Below are 21825 nucleotides of genomic sequence, written 5' to 3'. Positions count from 1 at the left end.
TAAGTGAATTTATTTCTTATGGAAAATCCCATGCATAGCGCCAAGGCCAATTTTTTTACTCGACTGGTTGAATTTACGGTTTTAAAATCCTTTTTTTTCAAAACCTGTTTCGTATTTTAAATCTTTGATGGTACCCTGATTTTTCGTTGGTCTGCCCCTTTAAGTAATAAAAATCGGTGTTAAACAGTTGCATTTTTCTGTCTATCTTTCGTACAAGCGATGCAAAACCATCCGCCTCCGGTTTCGGGACGTGGGCCGACGGTGTCCAGGCCTGTTATAGAAGGTGCCATGACCTAAACTTATTAAGATCGTTCTTTCATACACACCACGCATACAATTATTGTTTTTATTTTGTAAACTTTCGTTTCATTTCTTCGTATAATAAACGATCCTGCGAAATAAAAGAAACTACAGTTATTTTATAAAAAAAAACAACAAATTGTGAATGAATTAGTATTGCATATTATTGAACGAATGAAATTTATTTAGTCTTTTCGAATTTCCAAAAGTGAAAAGACTGATAGTAACTGTAAAACAGTTGTTCATACAACTTTATTAATAAAACGGAAAATAAAGTTTGAGATAAAAGGCGTAACCGTTACATCTTAGCGACAATACAATGTAAACTAAAGGATATAACATTTTATTAAGCAATATTAAAGTTCTAACAAGTAGGAAAGTGTGCGCAAATATGGGTTATAGGTTTTATAAATTGTCATCCGAACATCAAAAACCCGGGCAGACATGTATGGAGCAGACCACCAATGTTATAATGATGGATATTGCCTTGCTGGGTGAAAATAAACAAGTCACACTAAATTATTTAGATTTGTAAGAATTTTAATACTGTATTCTACATGGGTGGGATCCTGGGGATCTGCAAACTTGCCTCTTGACAATACAAGTTATGATTGGAAGAATATTGATAAATTAAGAATACTCAAAACATTGTATTACCTGTTCACTAACTGATGGTTTGACTTTCTTAAAAGCAGCATTAATATTTACCAAGGTTATCTTAATTGAATGGAATTTATTATCACTTTGTGGCAAAACAACATTCCAACCATGGTTGACGCTCCCACGGATTGCATCTAATGATGCTTCACGCATGAGTGCAGACAAATCAGCCCCTGCAAGTTTCAACAGAAAAGTTCAATAATGCTACTTCTATGTTAGTTGTGTCATTCAAACATGATAAAAACCTGTAAATCCGCTACAACGACCATCAGCACCGAGGTTGGACAAACAGACAGCTTCATCAAGAAGAGGTTTCTTTCCATTCTAAAATAATCAATTGTTACACCATGTTAACATATTGTTTAATATAAAACACCTTTGTTATTGTTCTTAATATTTGAATTCTATCCTCCGTGGTTGGAATTCCAACGTAAAGTACTTTATCTAGTCGACCAGGCCTGCAAAGGATTTTCAATATATTAAATTGGCAAATACTTTTTGTTTCAAAAACATAGTGGATTTTCTTCATTATAATCAGGTTTAGGTTAACAATGTAATTTAAACATGGGTGATTATGTAAGGCTTTGTAAGGTTACCAAACAGAAATGATTTTACTCAATGAAATAAACACATTAACTACAGGCGTACAATTTTATTCTCAGACGAACTCATGCACTTTCCAATATTTATATCAGTTTCAGTTTATATTATTAATTTCTTAGCAGCAGCTGTTTTTGCCTATGTGACTGCTTCGCAAATAGAGAAACACCAGTCAGATTGGTAAGTACTTCTGTATAGCAGTATATATAGGCTAATATGAAAAGTAATTAAAATGTAAAAGTATTTTTATCACCTGAGTATCGCTGGATCAATAATATCGGGTCTGTTGGTCGCAGCAACAACAAAAACTTGTTTTCTTGATTCCAGGCCATCAAGTTCGGTTAACATTTGATTGACCACTCTTGCACTTGCTCCACTCTGAGGAGTTTCAAGGTTACAATATACCATGATTTACTAGATCTGCCTAACTTTCCATGATATATTAGTGGCAACAAAATTTTATATTTGCTTACAGTAACAACTCCTATGAAAACACTGACTTTAATATTATGGAAATATATTCCTTTCATGGTACACCAACAATAGGGGGCAATTTTCGACCAAGGGAAATCTTTACTAACCAAAAGACATAATGATGTTTAACTGAATATATTTGTTTAAAAATGTTGTTAACATAAAAACATCCGTTGATAAGCCAGTGATTGTTAACCCTACCTCGGCCGATGTCCTTCGAGGACAAAGTGAATCAAGTTCATCAAAGAAGACCACACAAGGAGCAGAATTCCTCGCTCGTTCAAAACATTGCCTTACAGCTCGTTCACTTTCACCTGTGACAACACAATGTCCTTTATTCTGTCACATACTTCTATACATGTTTTACCAATATGTTTTTTAAAAGTTTGTTGTCAATATCAAAAATACAAATGACCCACCAACATACATGTTGAGAAGTTCAGGTCCTTTCACTGAAATAAAATTTATCCCAGATTCGTTGGCGATCGCTTTTGCGAGCAGAGTTTTTCCGCAGCCTGGAGGACCAGCTAATAATACTCCGGATGCTCTCGACAATCCAAGTGATGCAAACGCCATCGGGTTTCTAACTGGGCCCTGGATATAATTCGTCGTTATTGTTGCTGTATCACATTAATGTTAGGTATATTTTCATTAATGCTTGGGTTCACAAACTTTTTATAGCCACAGTACTTTTGAATCTACATAACATATTTTAAAACTATATATAGTTTACATAACAATTAAAATAATGTTAAGCTGTGAAAATTTGGAGCAAACCAGTGACTGTTTTAGTCAATGTATTTGTTTAAAATCCACAATCTGGTATTAAGAATCACTGATGTTGTTGATAAAACATTCACCAAACTAATTTAAAAACAAAATATAACATAACCAACCAACCAATATGGCAATGGAAAGTTCTTCTCTAACATCGGTCAGTGCACCAACATCATCCCATGTCACATCAGGAACCGTCGCAAATCCTTCACGTTTTGATGAAGGTTGCACGACACACAATGCTTCTTCGAAATCACTTGTTTTAATCGCCATCAATTCCAATTGTTCATCAGTTACTGGGCTCCGGTTGCTTAACCAATCCAATAAAATATTGGATTCTATGAAATGTTAACACTTTTAACTAGATTCAAACATATATTGAAGATGTCTTTCAGTATATAGATGCCTTATCCTAGATTTATGTAATGTATAACGACATTTTTTGTTTATAAAAAAACATTGCATCTATGGAACAACACACGTGTGCCACAACAATTCAAAAATTACATCTACAAGAATACGGTCACGAATAAGAAATTGTAATCTTATTTTTAATAAAAAGAGAAACGATTTCATTATAAAGCTAATAAATTATAACAACCATGATTTTCTGCCTTACCTGTGTTTGTTTTATTTATGTTAAGAACTCGAGCGACTGTTTGCATTGCAGCTTCACGACATAGAGATAGTATATCAGCTCCGACAAATCTAGATTCAAAACATAAATGAGTCAGTCCTATATTTTAAAGTTGAAAAGAAGTAAAATTTAAATGAGACGCAATTCAAATTTTGTAATTGATGTAAAGAGTTTTCGACTGAATGTTGAAATATAGATTCCGTTCAGAAATACCTACCTGTTAATAACGCCTACCCAAGTCGTACCCTCGCTACGTTTGGCTAAGCCAGAGCAAAGCTAGAGGGCCATAGTCGATTTTAACTATGCCTCAAAAAAAATGACATACATTATATAGTAAATTTTGCTAAAAAATTATAAAATTTAACTTTAGTGACACTTTTTGAATAATAAAGAGCATAAATCTGATAAGTTCTTATATATTGATGCAGTAATACAAAGACTTAGTAATTTATAGATATCCAAATACACAACTACCCAGGAGTTAAGCGAGCAATCAAACCAAAATTGACGTCATCAGATAATTTCATTTTTTGACTAAGAACTTTCAATATTTTTTCTCTGGCTGATTCATCCGGAATGCCCAACATAATCTCACGATCAAACCTGGTTGAGAATAAATGTTTGCAGTTGGTTCGGTTACTCTATTGGCTCATAGCCCAATGATGATTTAAATTTATTTAAGCAATGACTGATAGAAAACATCTTTTCACCAGAGTAAAAAACTTGGTAGTAGTGGGTGCAGTTTGTCCACAGACACAAGTAATTGTTCTATATTCTATGAAAGTAGAAGTACAGTAAATTGTAATGCAACAAACAAACCTTCCAGATCTCCGAAGAGCTGGATCAAGAACTTCAGGACGATTGGTTGCCCCAACGACCAACACTTGTTGACTATCTTTGTTAAAATCATCCAAGCATGACAAAAGTTGCGCGACTACTCTTCGCTCCATATCTTTTGATGAATTTTCTCTTCGTTGCGCGATGACATCAACTTCATCTATTAAATCATGATCAAGATTTAGGAAAACAGACAATAGCCAATCTTCTGTAAAAACTAAATTATAAATTAGATTTAAAGGTTGAATAAATTTAGTGAAAAATGTAAACAAGAGAGCAAACCTTTAACGAAAGTGCACTCGTATATTATTATAATCTTATCACATAGTTATTCATCACTCTTTTATGTGTGACTGTCACACTGTTTTATAGTGTGGCACATTTTCATATTTACTAAAATTTTTATTAACCAACACCAGCAGCATATTAATGTAAATTTTTATCAATGAACAAACATGATAACCAACCCAGAAATAAAACACATGGAGCTGTTTGTTGAGCGATCTCAAAAACATCACGAATACGCTGTTCACTTTCACCCGAAACACCTCCAATTAACTCCGGACCAACCAAGCGTAACAGAGGAATCCCTAACTGACCAGCTATGGCGTTACCAAGTAAAGTTTTTCCACAACCTGGAGGTCCATGTAATAAAATACCACGTGGAGGGGAAACACCCAGGGCTGAATAGACCTCGGGATGACACATGTGAAGTAAGAGACGAGCGAGTTCATTCAGTGCATCTGGAAATAATCAGTTTAATCATTCCTATCTCATTGATAAAGTAATTTTGTAAATGTTGACTTTTCACTGAAATCTTAACAAAATATGGTAAAATCCATTTGTATTGAATTGAAACCAATACATAATCATAACAATGATGAATAACCACAACATAAGCACAATATTTATAAACCATCATAGTACCGTGCAATTGCAAAGGCAGCATTAGGTTCTAAAGCTGAAATTTCAATTTTTTTTAAAGACAAATTTAAAAATAAAAAAGAAAAGCATAGACAAGGAATTGTACCTTGGTTTCCTGCAACATCAACAAATGAAACTTGAGAGTCTATAAATGAAAATTTCTTTTTATTTGGTGAATGGAAGTCATCCGGGTCATTTGGGTCGGTCTTCAATTTCTTTAAATTTTTTTTATTTTGTTCCATTTTTGTTCGCTTTCTTCTTAGTTTTTTTTTATTTTCTTTTAAGCGGTCTTCATTTGTGACCAAATTGCGCTGAGTAACATTTGCATTGCTACCAGCTGAGTCTTGGTTGTTTGTTAAGTTTTCATCTAAAAAACATTCTTTGTTAAACTTAATTTAGTTATTACCATGCATGTTGGTACAACTAACCTTTTGTATCATCTGGAAGTAAACTTTGATTGATTTGTTCATAGTTTTGAGGAGATAAACTTGGAGGTTTGGGTGATTTAACTAGGCTAACATTGTTGTAAATGACGTGAAGTGAGTTGTTCATTGTGTTGCTATCCTGCCGGGGGGAACACAAGCTATTATTCAAGGTAGTGCACACATTGTCAACACAAAGTAACAGTGTTCCAAACAATTTAAAACTGTTGCACACTTGCATAAACACCTTGTATTCCACCAACACCTTTTCATCATCTGATGTTTCTGAGCTGGGAGGTAAATTGTTTCGAATTTCTTCTGTCTTTAACAAATCGGCATAAACTAAAAACATTTATCATTGAAAAAAACATTTATCATTGAAAACAAATGTTTTTATTGTGCCATTATTTATAACCAACAAAAATGATCTATCGATTAAGGTTTATTAAAACCTCAGCCAAATTTGACTTAAGTTAAGATTAAGAATAATATACAATGTAAAGACTATGTAGACTACTTTTTATTTGTGAATATCTTATAATAGATAGAGTATAATATTATATTAATCTGAAGTAATTAACATGAAAATGACAGTTGATATGATATGTGGTTGCCATGTCGCTCTTCTGTTTAAACTTGCACTCCAGTTGACATAGATCAACTGCGTCATTTATGGCAAACAGAGAAACAGATTGTTGGTGTTGATTTAATACAAGAATAGAAATCTAATGGTAAATTATTGGGAGATCAATTTATCAGGATTAAGGAATGATCAAAATAATATATATATATATATATATAAAACATTTAATACAAACATTTATGAACTTTTACCTTTCCCAACCAACTTTCTAAATGGATTCAATTTTCTTCTCCCATAATCAAATCTATATGGAAAACATTAATAACAGGCATTGTTACTGTTCCCATGCAGCGAATTTGGGACAAGTATTGGGGGTGGGGCCTGGTGACCTGGTGACCATATTAGGAACGAATACCAGGACAGACCAAAATTACCTGGCAAACGAAAAAGTTTTAAGCCATGTAATTAAGGCCGGATTGTAGAAAACTCCCTTCTCAGTAAAAACATTACGGTGCAGATTATTTAATAAAAGATATCCTTATTAAAATTAACATTCTAACGTCTGGCAAACAAAATACTCTTCGTTTTCTTAATTACATAATTATTAAAAACATAAAAGTTGCGCTGTATTTAATTGCATCGTTTACGTTGCGAGATCACAGCGGATAGTTAAAATGGCGGAGCGGTTCCTGCAAACTTTCTTTAATTTAATTTTGTTCTATTAATTTGAACACCAGACCTGTTCTATTAATTTGGACACCTGCTCTATTAACTTAAGGACACAAGTTTTGTATTCACAACAAGGTCCTTCTTTCACTCCGGATAAAAATATATAGGCAAACATTATAGTGACAGTTCAACAATATTTGCAGGATTATATTATCATCATTCAGTTTTTAACAGTCTTGTTTTATACAAAATGTGATTATGAAAACAAAAATAGATGTTGACTAACCTGTATTGTTTATACAAACAGTCAGCCATGAATTGTACATCCACAAATCCACTGTGAGTCTCCACATACTGTAAAACAAAGCATAATCAATTAGGGCAAACCGGTAAAACATTTGGCCTCTTGTGTTAAGTAATTTTGCGACTTGATTCGTTGTTAGCGTAGACGTTATTATTTACGCTAAAGTGAATGAATCGCACAGTGAACAAATGCAAAACAGATTAACATGTTTTAGCATGTGCCATTATAGATATTATAAAAAATGTGATTATTGAATTTTACCTAAAAGCATAATGCAATGAACAATCAAGCGTTTTTTTGAGTGCATGCGTGCTATCATTAAAATACCGCGTGCAAAGCACATACATTAGGTATATATTTTTTATTATTTTTTGTGCACCCGCCATACTCTGCTGCAGACTAGAAGTGGTGCAATCATAATAAAATAAAGGAAATTTTTTTATAAAACCTACTGCCTTTAGTCTAATACACACCCATTCCACCCATCCATAGACGTTCCTCAGCAAAACGAGAAATGAGTAAATTTTCACCAACAATTAGATCAGCGAATTAAAAAAAAATACTTGGTGTATAAATACTATAATATAGGTTTTTATCTAATAATAATATTTTCAATATAAAAACATTTAAAAAATAATTCTTACCTTTTTAATTCTTCCTGGCAATGCTCTATCAAAACTGAGCGACATTTTGAAAACTATATTTTAGAAAAGCAAATAAACGCACATATGCAAGACGCACGTGCTGCGGCTGATCCTGCTATATAGAAGTTTTAGCGACCATTTTTGATCCTTTCTACTGGGGCAACTAACTCTGGACACTTCACGACAGGACAGATTTAAATCCATGTGAATTTTATTATATGGACTATGCCACTGATAAACGAAGCCTCTGTCATTCTAATAAATAGCCTATAAAAAAGTGTGTTCGTGTGTTGAAGGCGGTGTCGCAGAAATATATCCGTTCTAGAAATATCATGTCATATGAATATGATCAGCATAGTACTCTCTTAATGATCAGTGACCATCACTACTCCTTATCACGTCATTTACAACGAAAAATGGCAGCAAAACCTACATGTTCTCATTAAAATAATGTATGTTAGCAATTATTTCTGAATACTTTAAGCAATCTTCGTTTTTATTATTTTCTGAATACTTTAAGCAATACCAGATTTATGAACTCTAATAAAATGTTTCGTGATGTCTCTTAAAGTTTCAAGGTAGATTTCCACTACCTGTACTGTTGGCATCGCTATGTCTGATTACCTTAGACAGCATGCTGTGCAGATAATTTCCAGTAATGAACTAAATACTCAAATCACTTAATTGTTACACTTGATTCTATTAGTATTGTTCTATTTTGTAAAGAAAATACAAAGAATATAGTTTACATTTAGCATTGTTTATTTTTTATCAACTGAGCTAAATCTTCAGTTTGTATTATACATATCATATTTTCCAATGGATGAGAAAAGTATGTTATGTAAGCAATTGGGTGATGTAAAATGCCATTTCATTTATATAAATAATAACACTATCAGTTTAAATAAATGCAGTTTAAAATCTCAAAATAAATGCGCAATATTTCAATTAAAGTTCATTATAAATATGAGCCTATTAAACATGAATTAATTTGTAGTAAATAAATTCGACAAAAAAGTACAAACGACCACAACACTATACAGTAGTAGAATCTGTTAGAAAGTGTTCATTATGTTCCACGAAAGAGGTATCACCAGCAGAATCAATATTAATGTTGAAGTTATCTGTAATATTAAGCAGCTTTAAAAAAAGTTTTTAGATATGTATATATACATTTAAAACATTAAAAATATAATTGGACAACCAACAAACCTATGTTTGATTCACAAAAATAGAATCAATTGTATGTGTACTGTTATTTTAGTTAATGTTATTCAGAAAAACAAAAGTTTTGTATTTACCAATATTTGAGCTTGGGAAGTCAGATTGCTGTGAAATTTGATATTCATCATTCTCATTTAACTCTGGTTCTTTTGAATGGTTTATAATTCCATGCACAATAACATTTGCCTCACATGACTGATGGTAGTTAAACATGCTGCTGTGTTGATTACACGTAGTTAGTAACAGCGGTTCATGATCAGATTCGTAATTGTCTCTACATTGACATGTATTGACTTCTGCTAAATACATATTTTGCATAGCATCTCTAGATTGAAGTGTTTCACTGACAGAATGATTCACTTGGTGACCATTTTCTGAATCAATGTCTGAAAGGCTCAGGTTTTGAATTTGATTGTCAGTATTGTACACTGCTGTAGACGCAGCTTCAATACTTCCATTATTTGCTTCCGGTTGTGTACTTTCAATATTGTCCATGGATGGTGGAGAAAGTGAATTCAAAATTTCTATATTTTCTTGTTGGCCACATACTATCTGCTGACATGTAGTTGCCTCTGCATAGGTTGGTAAAGATATTCTTTGGCCATTTATTAACAAGGCATTCTAAAAAAAATAAAGCAAATATTTTAGTCAGAGCAAAATTTTCGCCCATTGTTGCATTACTTCTAGGCACTATGATGTAAGTTATGTCACAATCTGTTTCAATCAGCCGATTCCTGTTTTGCTAGGCGGAGATAAATTTATGTTAACAGCAAAACAGGGTGTACCATCAACGAAGCATTTTCTGTTCTAGCTTTTTCACAATTTCATTTTAAAGTTTTTGTTTTTGAAATTATTTTAAGTGTGTTACACTATTTTAATTTTTTCAGCTTACAATATTTAAAAAAATGTATAATGTAGAACTACTTTATGTGATGGAGTGACATTAGTGAATATCCTGATCCACTAGCAGCCTTTCAGTTTAAACATGTACCTCTGGCAAGTATACAATACATGGAAAACAAGTCATGCTAAGCAAATCAAAATTTCAAATTAGTAGGTTGGTACAGCAGCATTTAATAAAAAGTGACATTTAAGAAGTTTGTTGGTTGCAATGTTGCACTGTTCTTTATCTTTGATTTGCTGGTATTTATAAAAAAACACATAGGTGTTGGAAATGTCATATTCTGGATACAGACAAAAGCATGGAATACAAATTTACTGAAATCATTCTACAGCAATATAGTATTTATTATTTGCACTTCATTCATACCAAAAAGATGGTCATGGCATCTATTATATTTATGTTAAGTTGTTATCATTATTTAATAGGCATGGGAACGGCTGAACAACAAAAAGTCTTCCATCCTTTACTCATGCCCCGGTAAATTTTATGGACTGCTTTAAGACAAGTTTAAAGCCACCATATAGCAATGATCATATATTCTAACTTAAAAGTTTTTTTTCTTATATACGCTCTGCTGTATGGATTTATCTCAAAATATAGGGTGTTCTCTATTGTATTGTATTGGATAAAATAAATTGCACTTTAAATACTGCAATTTTTGCTTTTAGGGCAATGTTAAACAAGGTGAAATGAAGTGTTGCTGTTATGCATAAATTCCTCATGAAACAATTTCCTTACAAATTCCTTGTCTTGACATATAATGTTTCATGGGTTAGTAGTTGAATGATTATGCATTTCGATATACCAACCTGATCCTCTCTCATATCATGTGATCTAAACTTGATGTTTTTCAAGCGTGGCCGGCAAAATGCCAAAGTTATAACAATCAGCAACAAGCAGAGTACTCCTGCAGATACTCCAAGTACAGTATGAACCATTTCATCATTATATGAAACAACATTTAATTTGGGCGGTGAGGTAAATTCATCTAAAAATAAAAGCAGTTATATTTTAAACAGATGTCATTAATTACTATTGGCCATAGAAAACATAAGTTAAACCAGTGCTCTTCAACCTTTTTTGGGTTGGTGAACCCTTAAAGTTGATGCGACGAACTCATGCACCCCTGATTGCTTTAACGAAAAACTTTTGACCTTATTAAGGAGAAATCTGTTCCTGTTTAGTGGAAAGGCACCACTAATTAAAATCATTAAAAAACAGGTGGTTTGCGGTTAAAAAGAAGACTAGTTTCGTAATTTCCAGTGATGCAACAACTGTAGAAAAGTGGCTAAATTTATTCAAAATGTTCAAAACTAAATATTATTGCTGAAAATTGTTGAATTTTGTGATGCACATGCACCATTGTATACCCACCCCCTGGCATATTTTGGTGCAGCGTGCACACCGGTTGAAGAGCACTGAGTTAAACAACCAAATATTATATAAAATATGTGTATGGGAAAAATACGTGTTTATAGATAAATTTACGCTCAACATTTTAACTCGGTCGCTTTGGGACAACATGTTACTTAAATAAGGTTGCAAGTTTAGTCTTAGTAGAAAGAGTAAGTAATTTCCTTTTGAGTTTTGTTTTGTCAAAGTTTTTAAACACTTTAAAGAATTCCCAAGTAAAGGTTGAAGACAATTTTATACCAGGTTGCTCAACCTCAGAGGGAATAACACAAGTAGCATATTTCATAGACCTTGTGGACTATATATCCCCATCTTAACCATTGTACCTAAGCATAGGCGCAAGGTTTTGCTTTACTCATGGGGTGGCTTTTTCAATATTCATATTTTCATTATTTAGCCTGGAGGTGATGAAACAGGTTGAATGTTTGCTTCACATTTGACATCAAGTCAAACGATAATATAGATATTGATTGCAACAATTACAGATATTAAGGCAGTGGTATTGTGGTTAAATTAAAGTCGTGAAATTTTGATTTAATCGACCACGAACGGTTGTTACTGTAAAGCGCACCATTTTCATTTTGCGCTACGTAACAGGAAAAGTATAAGTTTTCTGAGGGGGAGTTCGAACAGATCCGCCACTGCGTAGATCTTATGACATAAGAAATCCTATGGTATGATCATGATTTTCACCCCCTCACTTGGCTCCATGTGCCTCAGCCTCAGTATTTTATAGTTTATAAAAATAACCATTAGGCAGTAAAATAAATGAGCTAATACTTAAATTACCAGTAACGCATCTAGGAAAATTTGAATATGTTGTTACGTCTTCATTCCAATGACCGATTGCATTACATGTCCACTCTGGTTTATTGCTAACCAACTTATAACCAATATCGCATGAAAATTGGACGGAACTGCCTGTTGGGCAGCATCGACCTGTGGATTCTGTTAATAAATACAAATTGTGAAAGAAGATATTAAAAAAGAATTATAGATACATGAAGTATGCTACTTCATCTGTTCTACAACCCTCTATTGAATGAATGGCAAATTTATATTTACAATTTTACTTACCTATCCAGAACCATCAACATTTCTACCATTAGATAAAAGTTACAGTAATTAATAGTGAATCAAACGAATCTTTCGTATTTGTCACCTCAAGGTAAATGCAGTTATACAAGTTTTCTTTATAAATTATTTAACTTGTAAAATAAAATTGATTGACAAAGACTGTGGGAATAATTAGAAATTTACCTGCATTGGGAAGACAGCAAAATATTTCTCCGTTTTCCAAAGCTGGAGGTTTTGAACAGAAATTTAAGACTGGCAAGGTTGATTCTATGTAAAAAATATAAGGCAGGTATGAAGCTATGCTATTTTACTGGTGAAATACAATATTAAATAATAGGAAGTCTAAAAAAAATCATAGTTTAGTTCTCAAAACCAGTACACTTTAAAAACACTTAAGATGGTCAAACAGACAAACACCTTTATGTCTATTATACATATTGATATGAGGTACAAGTAGTAACCTCATATGTTTCACCTAACTTAGTCATTTGTGATAAAATCATCAGTCAAATCATTGCAACACCTATGGCAGTAATTAAACTAGATTAGTTCTTCTTGAATTTTCTTCCAGGATTACTCACAATTTACTTAGTTTAATATGGGCCGTTATCACTAATTCGTGATTACAACTAACAAGAAATGATTATAGCATTAATTAACTTTTTAAGGTTTTGACATTATACTAAGGTCATTTTCATCACGTTGAATGACACACAAAGCTACAGAACTAGCATGGTAAGGTAGTAAAATAATAATATTATTAAAATAGTAATAAAATAGTAGCCACTACAAGTTGTCTTTCAAACCAATGCGCTTTATTAGTTATTTTCTTTATTACCATGCTAATTTTATGCCTTTGTCTCACTTACTGATCTGATGAGTATGAGCGGAAAAGAACAAAGAAAGTCGGTGCAAAATTAAATTAAAATAAAAGGTAGATATATAGATAAACTGATATAGTATAGATATATATTTTAAACACCAAATTAAGCTAAATGTCGTCTATGGTCACCAGTTGGTGTTCCAACTAGTAAGTAAACTGTATAAACTAATTTATTGCATTTGGTAAGTATTTTTTCCAAGCAGGTAAATAGTATTGCTACTTGACTGGCATACATACCCTCTCATTTTACACGAATTAAAGGGGTATACCAACAAAAAAAAGCTAAGCATCCGTTGCAACAAACCTTAAGATTACATTGGAGCATCTTTATCTATAAACAAATTTTGAATTTTTATTGGTATACCCCTTTAAAAACTAGTAAAACAGAAAAAAAGTGTAATCCAAAACTACAACAAAGGTATATATACACTTGACAACATATTTGTGCAGAGAGTAATTAAATAGTAAAAGTGAATTATACCAACCGATAAAACAAACAGGCGGTTTATTTGACCATTTCAAGTTGTCCATGCAAACTGTGGCAGTCGTAACTTTGGTTCCATCTTGACTGACATTACAGCGGTAAGTTACTAAACTTCCAACAGAATAATAAAGTTGAACAGGATAGAATGATCCAGCATTGATTTGTTCAGGAGGCCGACACATACGAGTATGTGACACTATAATATGTTATAAATTTAAAGGTTGTGAGAAAACTAAATACTAATGTATATACATAAAAATAATTTGAAATTTATATCTTATAAATACATATAATTCCCATTTAAAAAAAACATGCAAGTAGGGTTAACAACATCAAAAACCAATCACATAAAATAGGTGAAAACATTTTATATAAAAATACTACCAATAGTTCAATAACAACACATAGACATTAAGATAAGTCAAGTCCATACATTTATGGAAACTCAATTTCGATGAGAATGTAGTTTATTTAAAAAGTCTGAAAAAGTTTATAGCCGGGTTCTTTGCCCTCTGGAGGGCGCAAAATACGACACATGTAAAGGCTAAAATAAAACAATGACTTTTTGATAGAAAAAGTCAGAAATACCTGAATCCGCGAAAGATAAGTGTTAAACATATAGATCCGATAGGGTAGAGACATTTACATAGGAAAATGTTCTGCGATTGGATTTTACCAAATATATATATTAGCGACTGTTTTTTTATTTGTGAAAAATCCTTAATTGTAAAGGTAAAAACAAATAAATCGCCCAATGACTTTTTTTAGTAATTAGATTATATTGTGTTTACAGTCGGCGAACTATATCACTGTCCATTGTATATTTATATCGCCCATTGTTACTTGATCTTCCATGCGTGGCAAACTACAAAGCGAGTCGCTTGTTACGTCACTCGCTTGCATTGTGCCCCGGTTTTGTTGTGTTAACGTTGTGTTATTGTATTTCGTTTTGTTTACATGTTTCGCTGATGTTTACCGTTAATTGTCTTTGCAGACTTAGTAAACATTCGTTAGTATGTTAATAAATCCTAACAATACAGGGTTTCCTTATCATCTAGTAATAGACAATTGTTTAGTAATTCGAATGGAAGATATATATATATATATATATATATATATATATGTATATATATATATATATATGTTATGTATGTTAAAATAGACGAATACACACTGTGCACACTAACATCACAACAATATTCTTAATGTCATTTCTTACCACATTTGGGTGTTTGTCCAGACCATTTTCCTTGAACACAGGATCGAACAGGAACATTCGGAATTAGCATAAATTCCTCTTCACAGTAATATTTTGCGATGGCACCCGATGACCAATCACTTAAAACCTTGCTGTTATTAACAGAAACCAAGCCATTGGCTGGATTTTTTAACTGGGGACACTTTTTTTCTGTATAAATTAAAGGAAGAGTTGAACCACAGTAATCAAGAGAGATAATCAACTTGGAAATACACAATACCATAAGTAAAAATTATGGATGACATCACAATTAGGCTTGTGTTGTACCAGTTATATTGGCAGGCAGGCGAGAGAAAAAATGGCCGATGTGAGTAAACAGAGCAGCAATATTGATGATACAAAAATTCAATATGCTACATCATTTATATGGCCACATAATGAAGCCTGCACTTAAAAAAAAAAGTTTAAAAGAAAACAGATACCATTGAAGAAACCTACATATGGTACAGACCATATTGAAAAGTATAATTTTGTTGAAGGGAATTTTTTTGTGTTAATTTTTAATGAAGTTTTTATATAGGCGGTTTAGATAGGATTTTTGCATTTTATCTATAATGGTTTAATAAAGTCCATTTATCTAATTATAAACAGGCCAACTGCCTAAACTTTAAACAGATACTTTCTCCGTAAAGTTAAAAAAATTAAATATATATATATATATATATATATATATATATATATATATATATATATTGTATAATATTATATTTTTTGAAAATATGATACTATACAATATATTTAATATATAGTAGGGTGGGGAAAGATGGGACACTTTGTCAGACGAGACGTTTTTTAATTTTCTTTTTACGGACCCCCATTTAATGATAATCAGGAAAATAAGGTTACAGAATTATTCGACAGTATTTTCAAGACTTTATAAAACGCCTGTCAAAGCTGATTACTGTTTTTAAATATTAAAAAAAATATGTAAAATAGAAACAGTATAATTTGAACAGGTAAAAAATGCGAAATGGTAAGGTGCTATTTTTTAATGCTCACTAAATCATAGTAAAGCCAATGATTTTTTTAGTTTGCGTGTGCGAACGGTTAAACTAATTTCATAGCTTCATAAAACAACCTTGAATATTTCGTACCATTGGCGTAGAGTTTTGCAATTGCGTGGGAGTGCGGCAAACACGCAAACACAATTTAATTCGGATGTATCTTAACGCAATAGTTAGACCTTCTACGCGACAGGAACACTTATCGCAATGTAACGTGGTTTAATTTGCAAGTGTAATACCGCTCGATATTTTAGTAGTCTGGAATTTATTTACTTGGTCGGCTACATAACAAATCGTATAATGTTAACGTAAGTTACCTATTCGTGCAGTTCTGACGTAACAAACAGCTTTATTTTATCATAAATCCCGCATTTATACAGCCAAGAGACATTCGCAATTGTGACGTAACATAACTAGCTATTTCGCAATAATAGGAATTGTGACGAATGCGTATTACGTGAGAAATATAAACCAGTATTTTGACACGTGTATGTTCGGGAATTACTTGCAAACACAGGCATTCTTAAACCGCCACTAAATTCCCGGTAATTTCAAAAGAGGAAGTTGGTTGCCTCGGTTGCCATAAACTGCGGTCGGTGTCGATGATCGCCGATAAGTTTTATAGTATTTTAAACTAGCTTTCGTTAAAAATTTGTATGCTGACCGAATACAGTTTGAGAAGTATGGTACATGAAACTGCGCCGTATTTGCAGCAGGAAAGCTGTTTTTTTTTTTATGAGCAAAAAAACGTTTTGTGTGTGTTGCAAGTTGAAATCGTCGCGGTAATCTGGCTTAAATCGGAAAAAAACGAAACTAAATTGAAGTTTTTTAATTATCAAGACCGCACGAGGAATCGTTGGCTTATAGCTAAAAAAACACCGTCAGTGGGGCAGCAGAAGAAAATTCGTTAAAATATAAGTAAAAAACTAAAACATCACTGTGCGAATTAAGTATTTTTAACACGATTTTAGCATTCGTAAAAAACATTGGCGTAAGCAGAACGCAAACTTAGGAAACTGCTACATAAATTTAAATACGAATCAGTATCGGTCGTACTTTTGTTTTTTTACATGCCTGACGCACATTCGCAACTCTCAATCAAGTAAACTAAACATTGCTATTCTAAATACTCCCATATGCCATACATATTATGCGATTGTCTTGTCTCGCACACGTAATAATGCTAGTTAATCCACGATTCCTTTGTTTCTGATTGGTCAATCAGGGAGGTGTAAAATGGGCGTGATTTGCTGCATATTTACAAACAATACGATGTTATGTTGTAATAATCGTGTTTGCGCAAATATAAGTCAAATTTTAACACATTTCTTTACGAATTAATGTTATCGTCGAAACATTATACGCGCGTGCAGTAATCGTGCATTAAACAAGAATAGTGAATTCCTAAATTGGCAGGAGTGCGTCGCACTCCCGCACGCCCGTACTCTACGCCAGTGTTTCGTACAGTTTGGTTTTGTCTCATAAAACTAGTTTTAGTGATGACTTTAATTTGATATGACTTTAATTTGAGATAAAAACAGCAAAAAATATTGATTTAACGTTATATATATGAAGTTTACATGGCAAAGAAACTAGCACAGCCTGTTAAATTCGATAGGTTAACTACAAGTTGCAGAATACTGGTAATGTAAATATATTTCAATTTAGAGTCCCATCTTCCCCCACATTGTAGTCTTGTATGTTTTCATTGCCAAACTTTAAAAGATTTGCTTTTAATTTAGTAATTTATACCTCAGGGGGTTTTCAACTGTAAAATACTGATGTAATAAAATGATAATATATTAAATATATTTCAAATTTGGTCATTTGCACTTGGTGATAATTTATGAGAAGTGGCTTGTGCCAAAAACAGAGTAGTAATACCCAGGTTGTAGCAAAAATAAAAACTTTATTAATAGTTATTATCAATTTTCTGTTATTACAAGTTCATATACATTTGTAGGATACAATATTTACCCATTGATGTTCGAACATTACCCATTGTCGTTCAAACAATACCAATTGTTATGCAATAATACAAGGTATAGGTAACATGTTAAAAACTATAGCAGTAAGCCGGAGTAGGGCAAGAAAAAGATTGTTTAGACCTAATTTTCAAAGCGTACAGTATTATTTTGTGTTATTTACTTATATTCCCATTCATAAATACAGTTATTAATCAAAATTAACAATGATTTTAAACTGTCCCATCTTATCCTGTGTGTTTTAGAATTTGTAAAAATTTACCTGTTGTGCGGATCGCTAAATAACTCCTTGTGTGTTTTATTATATTTTATTAAATTGGTGTCAATTAACAAAGGAATGATAGTACTAATTCGTGGTATTACCCAAAAACTGTCATCTATTTTGATTTTGGAAATATTTGGCAATATGAGCTTAAGTGTCCTATCTTCCCCCATTGTACTATATATTTAAATATTGTAAAGATAAGGATAAGGACTGGCCCCTACTTTTAACTCCTAAATCCAAAAAAAACCTAACAAATTACGTAATCTTTAGCGTAGAAATCAAAGGTGGTAATATGCATTCTATGATGTAATAATGTAACCTTTGACGGCTCGTGTGGAAAATAGGGTGACGAAGCCTGATTTCGCGCATTTTCAAAAGTAATTTTTGATAGGATTGCCCAAGTTTTTTTTTTAAAATTATACAGCGGGTATCAGGGAAACATAAGGAACATTTTGAGACCAAAATTTTCACTGGTCACCAGCTGCAGTATTACCATGTAAATCAATCCTATTTTATAACAAACAAACTAATTGGCTGAGAAAACTATGGTAAACATCGTTTGCAAGGCAAGACAATTATATTAATATTCATTGCTTATCACTGTACTAAGCAAAACGATGTTAACATAAAAATGTATAGTGTTTAAGTCGCAAAACCTCCCTGAAGCAAAGCTTTGATTCATTAGGAACGACTAGGATAGTGGGATTTAGACACAATTGGTTTTACACAATACCACAGACTATGAAGTTTTTTTCTTGTGAAAAATGACGCCATTCATTCCCACCAATTAAAGATAAGAATAAAGTAGGGACGAAAACATTGAACACAAAATAAGGGGACAAAAACAACAGGTGTAATGGCAATCCAGGTTAGTATCTATGTTTAGCGGTTAGCAGATAATTTAGGAGAATGTTTTGTTTTTTGAAACTTTGATAGTACCTCAAAACACATTCGAGCATTTCTATTTGTAATGAATGTGTAAATTACTTTATCCTCGCGTGGCCGGAAAACGACAGTCGTTATCACACGGGTTAACACCTCGTGCCAGCTTACGAGTTACCATGTATGTTACTTTGTGGGTGATTATTTTTTTTTTTTCATTTTTTCATTTTTTTTATGTATGGCTGATAATTTGGACAACCCATTAGTGACCACTGGGTTGGAGCAATTGCCGTTAAGTGTCTTGCCCAAGGACACATACGCCCACAATGGTAGCAGCGACGAGCCTTGAACCCATTACCTAATGGTTACAGGCAGGCGCGCTAACCACTACGCCACGGCGCCGGTTGTATAGTTAGTATGATCCCATACAAACATTTATAAATATTTAAATATATAAAATTTATTTAGTTTCTTAAACTTTACCTCCATTGCAACAGAATAGATCAATGATAAAAATGCACCAGAACAAAACTTTCCAAGTTGCCATCTTCGTTGCCATTACTTTCATCATTACAGTACTTTGTTGTTGTTGTTGTTCTTTCATTAGACTGTTAGATCCAAAGTCAGTATAGACCAAGTTAGGAAACGGCGCTCGTGTCCGCCATTACGGAGCCCACAGAGCGTGAATCGCCTATACAAATGCATGGTCGGCGTGTGTTTAATTGGTTCTTGTAAGCGATACAAAGCTAGAAAATACGTATAGCGGTTGTTTTAACATTTAAAATATAATTTCTAATATAAATCTTGTTATATAATATTAAATCTAGGAATTAATGTAAAGTAAATTAATATTACAGTGTGGTTTAACAGGGTACTTTACGTTGGCGATTAATACTAGCAGCAATCAGCTTAGTTTACATAATAGTATATGATCATACCTAGGAATCTACAGAACCATTATATACTACATTTATAATCCAACATGAGTGGACATGCAGCTTCAAACTGCTTAAGTACTAGCAGATAAGGTGTTCGCGTTTTCCGATTTCATAAAGACCCGTAACGCAGAAAAGGTAGCTTACTAATTCAAGCAGAGGACCAAAAATAGTAACTCAGTATTGTTTTCCTCAATGTCACTTCGATATTAGGCAAATTTTACAAAGATACCTTAAGTTTCGTTGCCGGGTATACGTGTTAAGTTTGTGAGCCAAAAAGTAAAATCACGGCAATTTACATGCAAAACTGCAGCTAGATACACCAGTTTATGGTAATGTTATGCGTTTTTGTTTGTATTTTTATATTTTAAACATGTCCTTTTATGTTTTTGGTTAGTAAACTTGATATTTTCTGTTTTTTTTACTCTTTAATCGATTGAGTGTTCAATAAAAGTTGATTATTTTTGTGAGGTTTATTATTGTGATAAGATATAACATTAGTAGAAAGCCATTTTTATGCGCAGAAGTGCTTGGTTTTTAAAAAATCGCAATATTTAAACGAAAAACAGCACCCAGCAATGATAAAATGCTATGCCGTGGGCTCCGTAATGGTGGCGTCTATGACGTCATAGACGCGCGACAATGGATAACAAGACTCTTTGTTTTACAATCCGTTTCCTAACTTGGTCTATACTAACTTTGGTTAGATCGAATGCACCAAAGTATTCCTGGTATATAGTATACAAAGCAAACAAGATAGCTAAGCTCTAATAACTGGGCACGTGACGTTTTAAAAATGGTTGGTAAATATGCATTCTTCAAGAATAGAAAAAAGAATGTATCACGGTTTTGCGCAGTTGTGCGTTCTACTGTTTTTTTTTCATTTCTGTGAGTCTAGTTGGTACAGTGCCCAAATTGTATGTTAGTAGCACGCGTAGAAGGTATCGCAAGTGGCCGCTATACATTTTGTATTCTAGAATCACCTTGGTCCACCCAGAGTCGTATAAACACCGAGTAGTCTAACTTCTTTGTGTGTCCAAAATAGAGCAAAAGCGGTGACTTTGGCAATGGGTTTTAACGAACTTGTTAGAATTTTGTTTGTGTTCTCATTTTGTGGAAAGTCGTAAAACAGCTTCTATTTACCTTACCAAGCATTTTTTTCTATTTACCTTACCAAGCGAAAATATATATATAAATTTACCCCCATTAAATGACTAAAATGTCACAAATCAACCGCTTATAGTTCTATTTTTTTAATGAAAACAAATAACACATGTTTTTTACTATTTTTAACCTTTAAATTTGTATTTAGTCCAAGTCCTTCTGTAATTTACCAAAAAACATGCATTTTCCTATACCCACTGTGTTATTTTGGACCCAAATTGCCGTTCAATTTGTCTTTTACGTAACAATGGGTTGGTCTTCTCGTTATTTCTATGGCTCCGGGTCTAACGGCACCTGTAAATTATAAGTAAAATGTGCTTATTGAACTAGCATAAAATAAATTTGTTAGTGGTAGGCTACTTACTTTTTCTAGGCTACAAATAACATAACAACTCAGTTCAGATGACTTTAAATCAAAAACTAAAGTTTTAACGTGTAAAGATCTTGTCTGGAACGTTTTCAATGGAGGGTTGTAATAAATCTGGACCGGGTGGTCATTGTAATTGTTTCGAGCTA

General features: G+C 32.8%; 2 protein-coding genes and 1 long non-coding RNA gene across 8 annotated transcripts; 1 reads left to right on the top strand and 2 right to left on the bottom strand.

Moving 5' to 3' along the window:
- Positions 1 to 332: 332 nt before the first annotated feature.
- Positions 333 to 8106, bottom strand: LOC149728136 (nuclear valosin-containing protein-like). Of its 6 annotated transcripts, none has more exons than XM_089889018.1 (18): positions 7832 to 8106; positions 7170 to 7237; positions 6466 to 6518; positions 5867 to 5973; positions 5638 to 5773; positions 5316 to 5576; positions 4753 to 5028; positions 4268 to 4445; positions 3923 to 4051; positions 3431 to 3519; positions 2935 to 3149; positions 2454 to 2628; positions 2236 to 2348; positions 1814 to 1938; positions 1337 to 1418; positions 1206 to 1284; positions 958 to 1133; positions 333 to 790 (listed from the first exon to the last, which is right to left on the bottom strand). In XM_089889018.1, the coding sequence occupies exons 1-18, from the start codon at positions 7874 to 7876 to the stop codon at positions 716 to 718; spliced, it is 2382 nt and encodes a 793-aa protein (XP_089745144.1). In that variant the 5' UTR covers positions 7877 to 8106; the 3' UTR covers positions 333 to 715. The 6 variants fall into 6 exon arrangements, with proteins under 6 accessions (XP_089745144.1, XP_089745146.1, XP_089745145.1 ...); XM_089889020.1 differs by having other exon boundaries at positions 333 to 391; positions 7832 to 8104; XM_089889019.1 differs by having other exon boundaries at positions 5879 to 5973; positions 7832 to 8094.
- On the top strand, positions 2543 to 3417 carry LOC149728137 (uncharacterized). Its single transcript, XR_016386069.1, has 2 exons — positions 2543 to 2674; positions 2865 to 3417. It is a non-coding gene; the product is annotated as an uncharacterized LOC149728137 (long non-coding RNA).
- Positions 8107 to 8572: 466 nt separating the features above from the next.
- On the bottom strand, positions 8573 to 19850 carry LOC149728135 (uncharacterized). The gene is made up of 8 exons (XM_089889026.1): positions 19694 to 19850; positions 15036 to 15224; positions 13818 to 14012; positions 12633 to 12716; positions 12162 to 12320; positions 10769 to 10947; positions 9133 to 9676; positions 8573 to 8955 (listed from the first exon to the last, which is right to left on the bottom strand). Exons 1-8 carry the CDS (start codon positions 19812 to 19814, stop codon positions 8867 to 8869), a joined length of 1560 nt encoding a protein of 519 aa, XP_089745152.1. The 5' UTR covers positions 19815 to 19850; the 3' UTR covers positions 8573 to 8866.
- Between the last annotated feature and the right edge of the window lie 1975 nt (positions 19851 to 21825).

The sequence above is a fragment of the Ciona robusta genome, chromosome 11 (assembly GCF_009617815.1).
Source record: "Ciona robusta chromosome 11, ASM961781v2".
Classification (NCBI taxonomy): Eukaryota; Metazoa; Chordata; class Ascidiacea; order Phlebobranchia; family Cionidae; genus Ciona; species Ciona robusta.
The sequence above is the reverse complement of the archived record's forward strand: the minus strand, read 5'-3'. Positions and strand labels throughout refer to the sequence as shown.